General features: G+C 45.3%; 1 protein-coding gene across 7 annotated transcripts in view; it reads right to left on the reverse strand.

The window, feature by feature from the left end:
- The window catches only part of OSBPL9 (oxysterol binding protein like 9), a 1764730-nt gene that overhangs the window by 29262 nt on the left and 1721258 nt on the right, over positions 1-14210 (reverse strand). For all 7 annotated transcript variants that reach the window (XM_069642205.1, XM_069642206.1, XM_069642209.1 and 4 more), the window contains one exon: positions 13963-14098. In XM_069642205.1, the coding sequence (XP_069498306.1) occupies positions 13963-14098 (136 nt within the window). The remainder of the gene's footprint in view (positions 1-13962; positions 14099-14210) is intronic.

The following is a 14210-nucleotide window of genomic DNA, read 5'->3' on the forward strand; positions in this document are numbered from 1 at the left end:
ACCGCCATACCAATAATGGTGCCTGCGGCTAGAGTAATACTCTTTAAGTCGCTGTTATCCACCTCTATTGGAATGGTGTCATGTTCTATGTGGACTAATGGTGTTGGGTTTACCCCCAACCCTTGCTGTTGGAGAGAAGCATTTAGATGTATGTAAGCATCAGGGTTTTTCAACTCTTGTCCCCTTTTAACTTTCACTTCCAGGGAGAATTGTCGGGTCCTTTCTGGGATGGTGACTTCCTCTTTAACCTGAATTTCAACTGCATAAGGTAGCAATTGAGCTGACCTAAATGCTTTTTCTGGATCATCAAAGCCCATGGGATTATCCGCTAATCGGGACCAAGCTTTGAAGTTTATTAGGTCCAAACTAATGGCAAAGCGATTGAGAATGTCACTGCCTAAGTAAAAGGCGGCAGGGACGTCTCGCACGACCCAACAATTGTGGACTATGCTCTTGTTGCCAATGGAGATTTTGAGCATACACCTGCTTGGCAGGAGATGTTTTGAATTGGGTGCTTCCAGGTCCATTTCCCATTTGTCTATCAGTTTGAAGGTGGGAATGGCTGGATCTTTTGGAAGTTGGCGAAACATGGCTTCGCTGATGAAGCTCTTACCGTTGTTCACACACACTCGAGCGAGAACAGAGTCCTTCCCATCATTTAGCTGAACAGGGATGAACAACTGCTCTCCAATTTGCTGAATATCAGCCAGGCTTTGAGCTGATTTCACATCTTTCTGGACTATAGGAGTGGGAGTTTCAGATTGTGGATTGGTATAGAATTTCAAAGTGTTTCCTTCCAGCGTGGAATACCACTTTAGACTGGAAGGAAGGTTGATTTTCAGAAATAGAGAGGACCCCCCATCACCAGTCTGTTGTCCTACTGCTATTACTGTCACGTCTGGAATCTGGTTGTTCTGGAAGTGAAATTCTACTTGGTCAGATTTTTGTTCAACCATGTGGCAGGTGCCGTTTAAACTAACATGGTTGACACTCTGTTTTAATTTTATTGGTCGGCTAGTCTGGGTCCAGAGGACCTTGTTTACGCAATCTATTAGGGGTGACAACCTTCTCAGGAGGTCATTCCCTAGTAAACAAGGGGTGCCCTCTGGGGTCACAACTATGACCGGGTGTTTCAGCTTGTGTCGCCCAATTTTAATGTCCAAGTCTGCCGTCCCCTCAACGGGAATTTCCTTCCCGTCAAAGTTCTGTAGTTGTCCAGGAAGAGAGGTGAGAGGAATTTGGTAATCCTCTCCCCTTCCTGCATTCAGTTCATCAAAGGCCCTTCTGGACAGAAGGGTAGCTTGAGATCCTGTGTCCACCAGTGCCGAGATTGTACCCTGCCCCTGTACTTGTACCGGGGCATAATATCTTCCCTCCTTCTCCTCAAGGGGGCACAGGTAATGTACATTTTTGGACAACTGGTGGGCTAACTTTCTGGTTTTGGACATTGCTAGCGAAGAGATTTTGGCAGAATTCTGTGGAGAGCCTTGGGAATCTGAAAGAAAAATTTGGCAACTGGAGATCAGAGCCATTGTGGGTTCCCCTGGCTCCGGTTCCGGGCCGCCCCCCCCTTTTTGGAGGCAGTCCCCAGGATGGGTTTGAACCAGGGGATTTTCTTGCGGTTGGTTCTGGGATGAGATGGTGGGCGGCGGCAGCTCAGTCTCCACATCTCCCCAGTCTGGATTTGCATTCCTAGGGACCCATTTTTCTTTGGGAGGAGTTCCCCCCTCTCTGAAGGAGAAGATCCTTTTCTCAGGATCCTCTGAGGATCCCTCTCCCTCAAATTGGAAGATCTGTACCTCCTCCTCAAACTGAGTCTGTTTGGGTCTTTTGTTTCTCCTACCCCCCCTCTGCTCCTTAGGAGGCAGACTTTCAGGGGCAAGAGATTTTGTTTCCGGTTCCGGGGTTTCCAGGGGCTGTTTACAAGTGAGGAAGGAAGCTTCCTCCAAGGCTTTACACCCCCCTTCCCTTTGTGCCTCCTCCCTGGGAACCGGTGAGTTATCGGGGTGCTGCCCCCGTCATTGTTCTGGAGCACCAGGTCCAGAGTTGGGTGCGTTCTGCGCCGGCACGCCCATCTGAGGGTTCTGCTGAGCCCTCAGTATGTGACCCAGATCCCGCGCCATGTTTTGAACCTGGCGCTCTAACTGGGAAACCCGCTCAGGCTGATACGGGGCCCTGTTTTCTCCCCTGGGCTGATCCCGGGAAGGGTAGCTGTCCCTCCTCTGGTAATACCCCGGGTTGGGAAGATTTGGGTACCCCTCCACCCTTGGCCTCCCCTCTCCCGGATTCAGTGGTCTGGGCTCAGGGAATTGGGGAAAGAAGGATGGATGGTTTTGGGGCTGAAAGTCGGGTGGATATCTGGGGAAAAAGTTCTGCCCAGGGTTTGGTAAATTTCTGCCCTCCTGTGGGAAGTTTGGAGGGAAGTTCCCTGGGTTAGGTGCTTGTCTGGATCCCCCCCCTTGGGCTGGAGGAGTCCACACATAACCCAGGATGGGTCGATTTCCCTTGTAACGGGGACTTACATAATCAGGAGAGCGAGGGACCCCATTTGTGGGGCTGCCTCCTTGGCTCCCTGTCTGTGACTGACCCGAGGACCTCCTGTGCCTAGCATTATTAGGTGCAGGCAGGTTTTTAGGCCCCCCCATCTCCAAATCCAAAACGGGGGTAACCTTTACCTCTGCCACCTTGGCAGCAGCAGGGGTGCTGTTGGCTTTGGGGTTTTTCTGGGCATTACTTTTGCTATCTACCGGTTTCTGCACCTCATAGATCCGGGTAGCCTGTTCAATGACCCAGTCTAAAGATCTTTTCTCGTGAAAATCCCTCACGAGCTGGGTCATGATATATTTGGGCAAGGCATGGAAAAACGTATTTATAAATTCCCTGCTGTCCGTGCGCACCCTTCTTGTGGTCTGTGCAAAAGCACGCTTTAACTCCTGCACAAATTCTTGTGGGGCCTGATCCTCCCCACATTGCAAATTGTAGGCTGCCTTGCGAGCCTCTTGAGGATTTCTGTGAACAGAAAAATGTTTCAGGATGGCCGCCTTATATGTGGACCATCTTAAATGATTTTGATCCTCCAGCCCCGCAAAGAAACTGGAGTATTCCGGGGAGAATGTCCACTTTACATATTGAATACAGCTTTGGCTGTCCTTCAAATGGAAAGTCTCCATCATTTGTTCAAACAACTCTAAGTGCTCCCAAACAGAATACTTAGCGTTCTTATGGTAAGGCGTGATGACGCTCCTGATCGCCTTAATCTGCTTTAAGGGGTCCTTAAGCAAGGCCCTTTTTGCCTTATTGGCCTTTTTGGTTCGGGTAACCCTTGTCCATTCATCCTCGGACTCAGAGGCACTGCTCCCAGAGGTTCCCGTCTGATCTTCCAGGTTTTCCCGGATTCTGCGAGCCTGGGAATGGCTGGCAGAATGTGGGGACCTGGTCTCCTGTGTCCTGCGCAGTTCAGAGGAGTCTTCAGATTCCTCCTTGCTGCCAAGATTTGATGGGTACCCCCTCCACTGACCTAACTGGGCAGAGGTTTTCAGGATGCCCTTAATGGGCCTACTCTCCTGGGGTTCCCCATTGAACTGTACTGTACTTGGGTGCCCATACCCGGATGCCCACCCCTCCATTCCTGAGTGGTACTGGCCTATGAGCCCCATACTCTTAGCTGGATAGTAATCTGCCATCCCTGCAGCCCTGTGCTCATGTGCGCCAGGGGACATGGGGGTGGTAGAGTCCAGGGACTGGGGGAGATGAAGGCCCCTGGTGTTAGGGCTCCTGAGGTTATGCTCCGGAGTTTCCATTTCCCAGCGAACCTCATCTCTATCCGCCCCTGCTCCCTGTTGCAATGCAAGAGCCTGCATTTGTGCCTTCAGTTCCTCTGTTAAGGCCTTACTCGACTCTCAGTTTCTCCTGCATCGCTACCTGTTGCTGGAGCCTATCATTGTGTTGACAGAGGGCCTCATTCTCCCTCTGTGCTTCCTGGTTGGTCCTGGAGAACTGGGCCAGTCTTTGCTGCAGGAGGTTTACCTCCTGGGCAATGTCCCTATTGGCCTGCTCCTTTCTTGCTAGAGCATCTTCCACCCTTCTGGTGTGCTCTACCAAGTTCTGGTTTTCTTTTTGGAGGTCACCCAGCCCCTGGTGGGCCAGGTGATTTTCTTCCATTTTTCTTTTTAAATGGCAGACTTCCTGGCCTAAGGTATCCCTTTCCTGACTAAGAGCCTGCATCTGTGCCGCCAGGTCGTCCCTTTGCCTTTGGAAGGCACCAGCATTCTGGCGCTCCTGATCAAACTCTGCCTGGGTATCCAGGTCTTTCAGAATTAGTTTGTTGCTCTCTGCCTTCACTCTATCTAGGTGGCCTTGCAGGGTGACTACCTGCTCAGCACATACCCTGTTGAAGTCCAGTTGTTGCTCCAGCTTTTTCTGGTTTTGCAGTAAGGAGTCCAAACCTTCTTGGTATTCCTTCTGCAAGGCCAGAAATCTGGTATCCTGTTCTACCTTTTCCTGTTGCAGCACATCCATATCCTTCTTTATTTTAATGATGTGCTGCCTACTATCATCTTCTGACTCCTGGCTCCTCTGCAGCCTCTGCTCAGAAGAGACCAGGTCAGATTGGACCTTCTCTAACGCCATCTGTTGCCTATTTGCCAGATTTTGGCTTTCAGCACATCTATCCTGCATGTCTCCCATATATAGGTACAGGTATGCCGCTATCCTAACAATCTTGTCGTGTTCATCTTTGGCCTTAGGAGCCATATATAGTTCACTCAGGGCCACATGTAAGGGACCCTGATCTCTATATATATCTGACCCTGTTTCAGTGACCTGTCGCGTGATGGCCTGCAACCAGGCATCCTGGCCCTGCTCAGTCCATTCACCTCTCACAAATAGCTTATGCAAGAGGTGCTCTCTGGCTATTTTCATGTCTACTAAGGTCGTCATTCTAGAGATTGGTCTCTGTCCTGACTTACGGAAGTTAGTATTTTATTTTTGCAGAACAGAACTTTTCTTGGAGTGTCCCTTTTGAGGAATGCTTTACAGCGTAATGCAGCGTGGTGATCCGACCGGATGTATGTATCCCGTCAGTTAGCACACTGTATTAAGCTGCACAAGTGGTATTCTAACCCAAACGTCCCGGACGAGCCCCCAATTTGTAAGAGGATTCAATTCAGCACTACAGCTAAGTTAACGCCTAGTCTAGAATACTGAATGAAAACCCTTATGGATATATCTTTATGTCCAGTTCATGCGTTCTGGATGACTACCCCTATATAACACCCCTCTCTTGGAATCCCCCTGACCCCACTGAGCCAAGAAGTAGTTCTGTTTTGCAAGTTTAAAAGGTTTATTTGATAATTTAAACAATAGATATATATATGACACTTTATAATAAATTAATAATTGAATAGCACACTTAATCTGATATGATAAAGATCAACAACGGAGAATCTGGCACTAGCACACTTCTTATAATCACTAATGAGTTGACATGAAATGGATAAGATAGCACACAGGTGAATAGGAACAAAAGAAGAAGGTGGTACAAATTGCTTTATAGAGTTCAAATGGATGCAAGGTTGAATGAATGAAATGCAGTATAGAAATACTCAATATGATTTCAACAGAACAATGTAATCACTTTTCTCTGGCAATCCCCTCCCCCCCCTTGATGCAAGGCAAGGAAATGGAAGGAAGCACACAGTTCTCAGAAATGCAATCAACGGTAATTCAGTTCAATCCAGCAAGCTTAGACTACATAAGTTTGAAACACAGGCAATTGCTTTGATATGTGCTAGCAATGGATGAGAAATATGCTGGAAATGCTTTTTAATTCCCTTTCAGAGGTTCAGGGTGAGTGGTATCTAGTTAATATTAGCTCAGCTCACACTAGCAATGATGCAGGGATAGTTAGCAGGTTAAACGAATTTCTGGCAAATGGAAGGCAAGCAGCAGCAGTTTTTACATGTGAAGAAATTTGCAAATCGCGGTAAAATTCGCGGATGCGTGTTCCGCGATTGCGGTAAAAGTAGGAATGCGGTTCTTGGTGCGATTCGAAGCTACGATTCTAAGCTATCAGAGGAAAGTTACTGCAAGTCTCTAGCCCAAACGGTCGCGGAGATATGAGCGATTTAATAAAGGTCGTTTTTGGGTTTGCAAATTTCAAAAGCTCAAAATGACAAGTGCAGCTTGCAACTAGCAAATCACAGGTGACAGCTTTACAAGTGACAGGTGACAGTTAGGAGACAGTTCTACTTAGATTAAATAGATTGAATTATATTATTTTAACTAAGAGATTGGTTCTGCACAGTTTTCTAGGTACTCACACTATATTCTTGAGTGAAATGGGCCTCGCCATGGATCTGGTCAGGGTTTTGGACTGGACTCTGGTCTGGTCTGGCCTCTGCACTTCACAGTGATCTGGGTCAGCTCTCTCTGGTTCTCTGGTCTGGGTCTCTAGTTCTGGATAGATTGAAGTCTCTAGTTTGGCTTTCTGGAGGTTGATGGAGGTAAGTATGGATTTTTCCGGCAGAGCGTCCCGCTGCAGATGGATTTGGAAGGTCCCTATCTGTCCTGTCTGTCTGCTTTTATGTGTTTAGAATGTGGGTGTGTTCTAGCATCACTGACCCTACCTCTCTCTCAGCTTCTAATTGGTCAAACTTCCATTTATCATTTGATTGGGGGAGCTAGGTTGGGTCAGAGTGATGTCATTTTACAGCCTGCAGAAAGTCCACTCCTCCTGTCAACTTACACACAAATCTAGATTTGAAACAAATACATATTTGCAGAGGTACATATTGTTTTAAAATCATATGCACCCATCATGCATTACAGGAGGTATCCCCTGTTCAAACTCTGCTCTTCCTGGGAGCTTGCATTCAGAACTGGCACATATTTCACTTTTTAACTGATTTTGCAATTTCTGACATGGACCCAACTTTACATACATGTGTGCAGGGAGTAGGGACATTAACTGATGAAGTTTCAGATTTTTAACATGCATACATTTAGAGTTATATCCACTTTTCCGCTGACACCCCCCTGAACACGCCACCGGGTCGAAAAACCTCTTAAAATGTGGGCAGAAAAATCACAAGAATTATGGTATCATTTATAAAATTTTCACATGTCCGCTCTATGAGTTATTCATCTTTTTAAAGTTATGTTCTGGCTCCAACGGGGTGTGGTTTCCCAGGTCACATGGTATAGAAACCAGTCTTTCCAGTTTCTGCCAAGCCAGCTTGCTCTCACAGGCAGTGCTCCTCCCAGCTCCTGCCAAGAGGAAGCTACATTTTACGACTGCGGTAATAAAAACCTTTGCCTGAGTGAAGAGGGCTTTGTTCACTCTCTTGCAGAGCACAGGTAATTCAATTATCAGATAGATGGCATATCCTTAGTGTGGGCAGCAAAAGGAAGGTTGGCCTGGGAACACAGTTGTGACTCAAATTTCACTCCTGATGGGGTAGTTGCCAGGCAGAATTAAGTTCCTTAAGCCAGACTTTCAGCTACTGTCATGTTATTTGTTGCTTTTTAAATTAACTTGCAATTTTACACATGCAGCTAGAATGCTGATTCTAAGTGCAAAACTATGACATTTAAACAATTGCAACCTATGTGACACTCAAAAGTAGGTCACTCAGTCAATTTAAACATTTAGATTTTAGTGTCTTTAAATCCAGTGCAACTTAAACTGCTGACTCCATAGCTCAGCCAGTTTGTTATAAACCTTGTCTTATGATCTTCATTTCCCAGATTTTGTAGGCACACAAAACTCCATTCTGCCAAATGTCTGCTGGTGTTCAGTAAATATTTTGCACATATTGCAATGTTTGAAAATAGGCATTTTGACTTGCCTTCAGGGGAAACAGAGTGGTTTTAAAACGCCGGCTTTTGGATAGTGGTGAGTACTGGTACTGCACCCATTTTTGGGATTTAAGAAATGAATTCCCAACAATTCTAGGTTGCATTTGGCAATCAGCATTGCCATTCCCAATGGTTTCAGACTACTGTGTGGGTAGTCCAATGGTGGTTTTAGGCAGTTTCCTTCTGTGCCCATAACATCGGCAAAAATGAGTGGCAGCCTATTCTTCATGCATTTCCCTGTGCATTTTCTGGGAAGCTCTGGCCATCATGAGTTTTCCATGTCAGTACTGCACAGTTTTGAGGTATGGCTCGGATGCATGGGTAAATACATCCCACAGTCCCAGGGTATGGAGTCTATGTTTGGGAGTCGCTACGACACCCCTGTGTCACTGCACTGAGGGTGCTGTTTAACACATGTGAATAAAGATGGTTCCTATGGGGTTGAGAAAGATCCCATAGGCATTAAACACAAAAATAGCCTAGAATAGACATAGCAAAAATGCCTAAGAGTGCGAAAAAGAGTCTCACTCTTAGCAGGTAAAAAGAAACAAACCCTTCAAATCCAGCAAAGCTGCTGGGGGACTCTATGGATAAGGGAAATTAGCCATAGAATGAGAATTCTCCATAACAATTTCCCTTACCTAATGAGTCCCTCAGCAGCTTTGCTGGAGTTCTAGGGTTTATTTTTTTCACCTGGTAAGGGTGTGAGCCTTTTTTTTTGTGTTTTGCTGTGTGTGTTTTCACTTTTTGTGTGATCTTGAGCACTGGAGCCTCACCTACTCCATGGCCTCATAATGTTCATGTGTGTTACACATCACCTTCAGTGCAGTGACACAGGGTTGTCTTAAAGACTTCCCCCGACTCCATTTTCTGGGGCGGACTACTGTCCCTCAGAAAAGGTAAAGTTGCCATTAACTTTATTTTAGTCACTTTAAACCACAGACCCAGTACACCCCATCTTACATGGAGTATTGGAAAGGGTTAATTCTTATCCCTTTTTGTCTGTGTCTATTGGAGCATTGTTTTTCTCCCTTTACATCAAGACTTGGCCGGTGGCCGTGGTAACTACCCTAACTTTTCTACCGTGATTATCTTATATAAACGTGGTATTGTTTTAGGCTATTATATTAGCCTCAAACATAAACCCGCTTGACCAAATACATTTTATTTTGGCTCTGGCTGGGTTTATTCGCCGTTTCTTTTTGTTAAAGTCTTTCTCGTATTTTTCTCTGCGTGCCAAACCGGGGATGATTCCTTTGTTCGCTGTCTTTTTGCCGGCTTCTGCACAGAAGCCCTCCTTAAGGCGCCTGAAAGTCTAGGTAGGCAGGATGTGAGGGAGGGATCTTCGGACCACTGCCATGGGTTCCCTTGGTAACCCAAATCGCACTCCTGTTTGATTGGCTGAGGGGACTGTCCTTGCCAGGACAGCCACCCTGCTGTGTGATTGACAGCCAGGCTGTATGAATGGGGGAAAACTGCATAAAAAGCAGGTCTCTGGGACTGGAAAGGCAGAGCCACTGCCGAGGAACTGGCAGAAGAGGACCCCTACAACGACTGAACAGCCCAGTGAAGCACTGCTACAGGTCCAATTCTTCAGAATCCAACGACAGAAGATCCTCCAGGAAACTTCTTCCCTTGAGCTGGTGGGACCAACAAGTTCGCCCAAACTACAAGCCTGGACCCCTCCTCTGGTCAAATTCACTTTACAGAGCTACAGTGGGCCGGATAGCCAGGAAGGTCGGACCCTGCTTAAGGAGCGCACCCTTTATTTGTTGCTTTGCTGTGCTGCTGGTTTCTTCCCTGTGTAGTGCAGGACCCTCCAGTCTTCCTACTTCGTGTCAGTCCGACAGTCGCTCCAGGAACCTTGAGCCTGCAGGAACTACCAGGAACGTCCGCCTCAGCTACAGCTCTGTCTCAGTTTTAAGGTACTGTGCAAATCCAGTCGTCTGTTTCGTTCAACCGCGGTGTAAGTGTTTGAAATCTTTCTCCAATCCGAGGGCTTGTCCTTCTCTTCTCTTTGAACTAACTTTTGTATCAACCAACCTCGTCCGGAAACCGTGCCACAAACTTTACCGCGAACTACCCTGAACTGTGTGATCTTGAGCAAAAGACTTTTGACCCATTGACTTTGGCCCTAAGCCTTTTCTACCTGATTCTATCTCTGTAGTTCCTCTTGTTCAATTGTCCCGAGTACTTACCTGTTGGTTTGACATAATTTCTAATAACTTTGTTTTTCCCTCCCTTTTAAATTGCTGGGGTGCCATTTTGCTCTCACTTCATTTTGTGAGCTTAACTTGTCTGGAATTTAAGGGAAGTGGTGTGGTGTATTAAGAGTGTGATTTTTAGACTGCTTAGAATAGTGCACTCTTATATACGACTGAAGAGTGAAATAAATGTATATTCTTTTACTTGACAACCTTGAGTCAGTGTTTGCCTAAATCATAGTAATTGCTGTCCTTTGTGTAACTATTTGATATTGCTCACTTACTCTTGAGATAAGTCTGGCTGCTCCGCTACTGCTACCACTATAACTGTGTAGTACAGGCTTGTACCAAAGGTGAAATTGTACTGTCACTTGTAGTCTTAATTGTGTGTGGTGTTCCCAAAGGGTACTGCATATAATTCTGCCTAACAGGAGGTAATGTTAATTGATTCTGTTGCTAAAACTTTTAATAAACTATGGATGCAAAAATAAAAACATTTAAATAAAATAAAAATGGGTCTTCAGACTCTCCAGAGAGTCTGGAAATAGTTCTGGGATATCCCGTCAGCCAAGATGTCCTAATAATTGGGCAAACATAACGGAAACTGCCGAACACTACTAGTTGATCTTCTGATACAATCACCAGGGGACTTGTGGAAAATCCCCCTAGAAGTAGGTTAGCAGCACAAATAAGAAAAAAGTGCTATGAAATTGACTAAAATACTTTTGTTTGCTAAATAGAAAACAAATAGGCACAGTTTCAATTCCTATATCCTTATGAATGTTTACTTTTTTATTGGATACAGACCACATAAAGCTCAAACCACCAGAAAAGCTAATAAACCTTCTACAGAGAACCAATAAAATGGTAGATTTATTAATCTAAGGTGTTGTGACATGACCCAACAGTGTAAATGGGGGTAGAGGAGCATGGCAAAAGCTTTGGCGTATATGTATCCACCCACAAAGCCCATCTACTTGATACTTAACAAATAGCTATTTCTCAGGAAATTACTATTCACAATGGATGTGTGTCTGGTGGGTTTCTCAAATTATTTAGCATAGCATTCCAAGCGTGGGTTATCTTCCCCTTCATCCTCATCATACATACCTCTAAACATTTTTCTATGTTCAATCGTAGACCAGCCTTAGATATCTTATTTTTTTTTATGAAACTTTCTTTTTTGACTTTTTTCAATTGTTCGTTCATATAGAAGTTACTACAACAGTCCCAACCCTTGTCCCACCCTCAAAACAACAGTGCCAAACATCTCAACAGCTTCAAATGCGGACCAGCAATGTAGAAGCCACACAAGGGTTGGCGTCAGCCATATACGCAGTACGAAGGAGGGCGAATTTGTAATCATCACCTGGAGGCGGGTTGGGGGGGGACGACACAGGGAGGAGGGGTCCTGCAATGCATCCTTGTCCCGGGGGAGTTAGGGCATGACCAGTCTTGGAAACGGGTCACAAAGCTATGGTATGGGGCCCAGTAGTCCAGTGGTATACCGCCCTCATGTATAGAAGAATTATATAGGGTTTCTTTTTTTTCACAAATGTTCATATAGTGGAATCATTCCAAGTAGGAGGGGGCTCGACGTTGTGCTCAGGTTTTAGCAATCAAGGATCGAGCCACAACCAAGACCATTGCTAGCAACTTCAGCACGCTTTTTCGGGCCGGGTCGAGAAGAGCAAGCAGCCATATTTCAGGGGCACTTAGGTTGTGGTCTTCTAGTATTTCAGACATGGTATCCCTGATATGGTCCCAGAAAGTACGTACTCGGGGGCAGGACCAGGCAACGTGAAGGAAATCCGCATTATCGAATCCACATCTAATGCATTTTGGGGATCTAGCCTCGTAGAAGCTATGGAGTCTAGCCAGGGAGTAATACATCTGGTGAATAAATCTATAATGTATCAGCCGAAGGTGGCTATTTGTAGCGGCTTTGCTGGTTTGTAGGCATATTTGTTTCCATTGGTCATCTGCAAGCACCTTCCCCAGGGCAATGTCCCATTTAACCTTAGTGGTATGAGTCTGAGGAGCTTTCTATGTTATAATACTTTTATTTAGAGAGGAGACCAAGTTGCACATTGTGGGGGGCTTGGGATTATAACATACTGGAGAATTGGCAAAAGGGGGGAGCCTTAGATATCTTAATCCATACCCTCACATCAAGGGGTGTAAGCAGAAAAACATTGCTTAGCTATCAGCCATTTGGCCAGCACCATTCCCAACTTTATAAATCTCCTACACGGTTTACTATTCTTAGCACCTAGATTAAGACCAGCAAACATTTCTTTGGGTTACATAACATGGGCCATTTATATAACGCACACTGCAAATTGAATCCACTCCTGGCGATGACCATCATTTAAGTGGACAGAAATGGCAGGCAGGACCGTTTCTTAAAAAGATTGGTTTAAAGGATCACTCTGAAACAAATGTGGTTGGGCTCAAGTATGAGACCTGTGTAAAGAGCATTACAGTGGCTCAGTTCTGTACCATAAAATACTGACTGCAATAAGAGCAGCCAACTTTCGCCACAACGTGTAGCCCTGTATCAATGGATCTCAGGACAATGGACAGTGAATATCATTGGATCTTGGGTCAGCACCTCAAACATTTCTGGGCTATCCACATAGTTTTAAAAAGGAACCCAATATTAACTCCAGCCAGAAAGGGAACATGATCTTTGCTACCTGTAGTTTGTCAGTGACTACAGCAGGAAGCCCTGCATACAGGAAGTAGCTGTAATCTAACCACAGGCCCTACAACAGTTACTTCATTTTCTGACGGGATGATGTATCTCAGCTGATGAGCTAGAAAATAAATTATCCTTTGCAGCTCTGGTGTGAGAGAGATATTGCAGCTCCATCAGAACCCATAGCCTGTGAACAGGAGAGGAGACATAAGACCATTGGTTACAAAAAGAAGAGCCCAGAAAAAGAAAATAAAGTCACTTTCGTGGTCCAACAGGTGAGTGTGGTTGGAGAGAAAGTATCTGTGTGTATGGTGCTATGGATGACTTTAGCTTGGATCGTTTGATATCATGATCAATGAAGGCTGCAAAATATCAAGAAGGACCAAAGCTCTTTTCTAACACCCGGAGTGGAATTTCTGGTACCACAGTGAGGGAAAACACCTAGTAGTTGCTCAGGAGGCCATTATGTTTGAGATTGGATAGGAGCTGCACAAGAGCTTTAGAAACGTACGGCAGACAAGACACACTGGTTGATCATGAGTTCTGGATGTGGTTTGTATGGTCTTCTATAAAGATAGGGCGATTAAGGTATGTTTCTGCTACAAGACAGAGATAAACTCCTTTACACTACAGAGACAGAGCTCATGAGGTGCACTGCTGGCAATAAATAGCAAGGTCATCCCCTCCACCCCAACCAAACAAATATCAAGAACGCCTGGGCTGGACCTCAAAGTGAAACCGTAAAAGGGTTGCCATGTTAGAGTATGCTTCATGGCTAGGAGGAGGAACGGGCAGCAAGGTCTTGCACTTCAGGGAAGAAGGGTGTTGTACAACCGAGTATTATTAGAATCCCAAGGTATGCAAAAGGGCTATACCTTAATGTCGGAGGAAGAAAGCCCTCAAGTGGAAGATGAGGGTCTCCGAATCAGCAGATTAACTAGCAAGGGTGCCCACTATGGAAGGCAGAGGTGCTTGCCACTATGCTCCGGATATGCGCAATGACGAGCTATGTGTAACTTGGTTTATCAGCTTTATGAAGCGGTTTCACCACCGGGCAAATCTCAGACTAGTTGGGCATAGGTTATACACAGGATGTAGGAGTACGGTTGTTTTTCCACTTTTGTCAGACTATGAAATACATGAATAGTCAACGGTTAAGCTTTAACTATTGCAATCTCCTGTCATATAAAAATGGCTCACCCGCGTTTCCCACTGCATTTCAGACTCTTTTCTCTCTCTGGCTTCTGCTCTTTGTCTTTCTTCCAGCCTGTGCTTAGCCTCTGTTGCTGCATCAATATCCCGCATTTTTAAATTACTGGTTACATCTTTCCAGAGTCTGAAAAACAAAAATGTCCAAACATAAATAAGAGTGCATTTAAAAACTGCAAATGCTAGTACAATAGATGCTATGTTTGTTTCAGAGGAAGCTGTTTATTTTCCAGCTAACC

Source organism: Ambystoma mexicanum, chromosome 1q (assembly GCF_040938575.1).
Source record: "Ambystoma mexicanum isolate Mex_15411 chromosome 1q, UKY_AmexF1_1, whole genome shotgun sequence".
NCBI lineage: Eukaryota > Metazoa > Chordata > Amphibia > Caudata > Ambystomatidae > Ambystoma > Ambystoma mexicanum.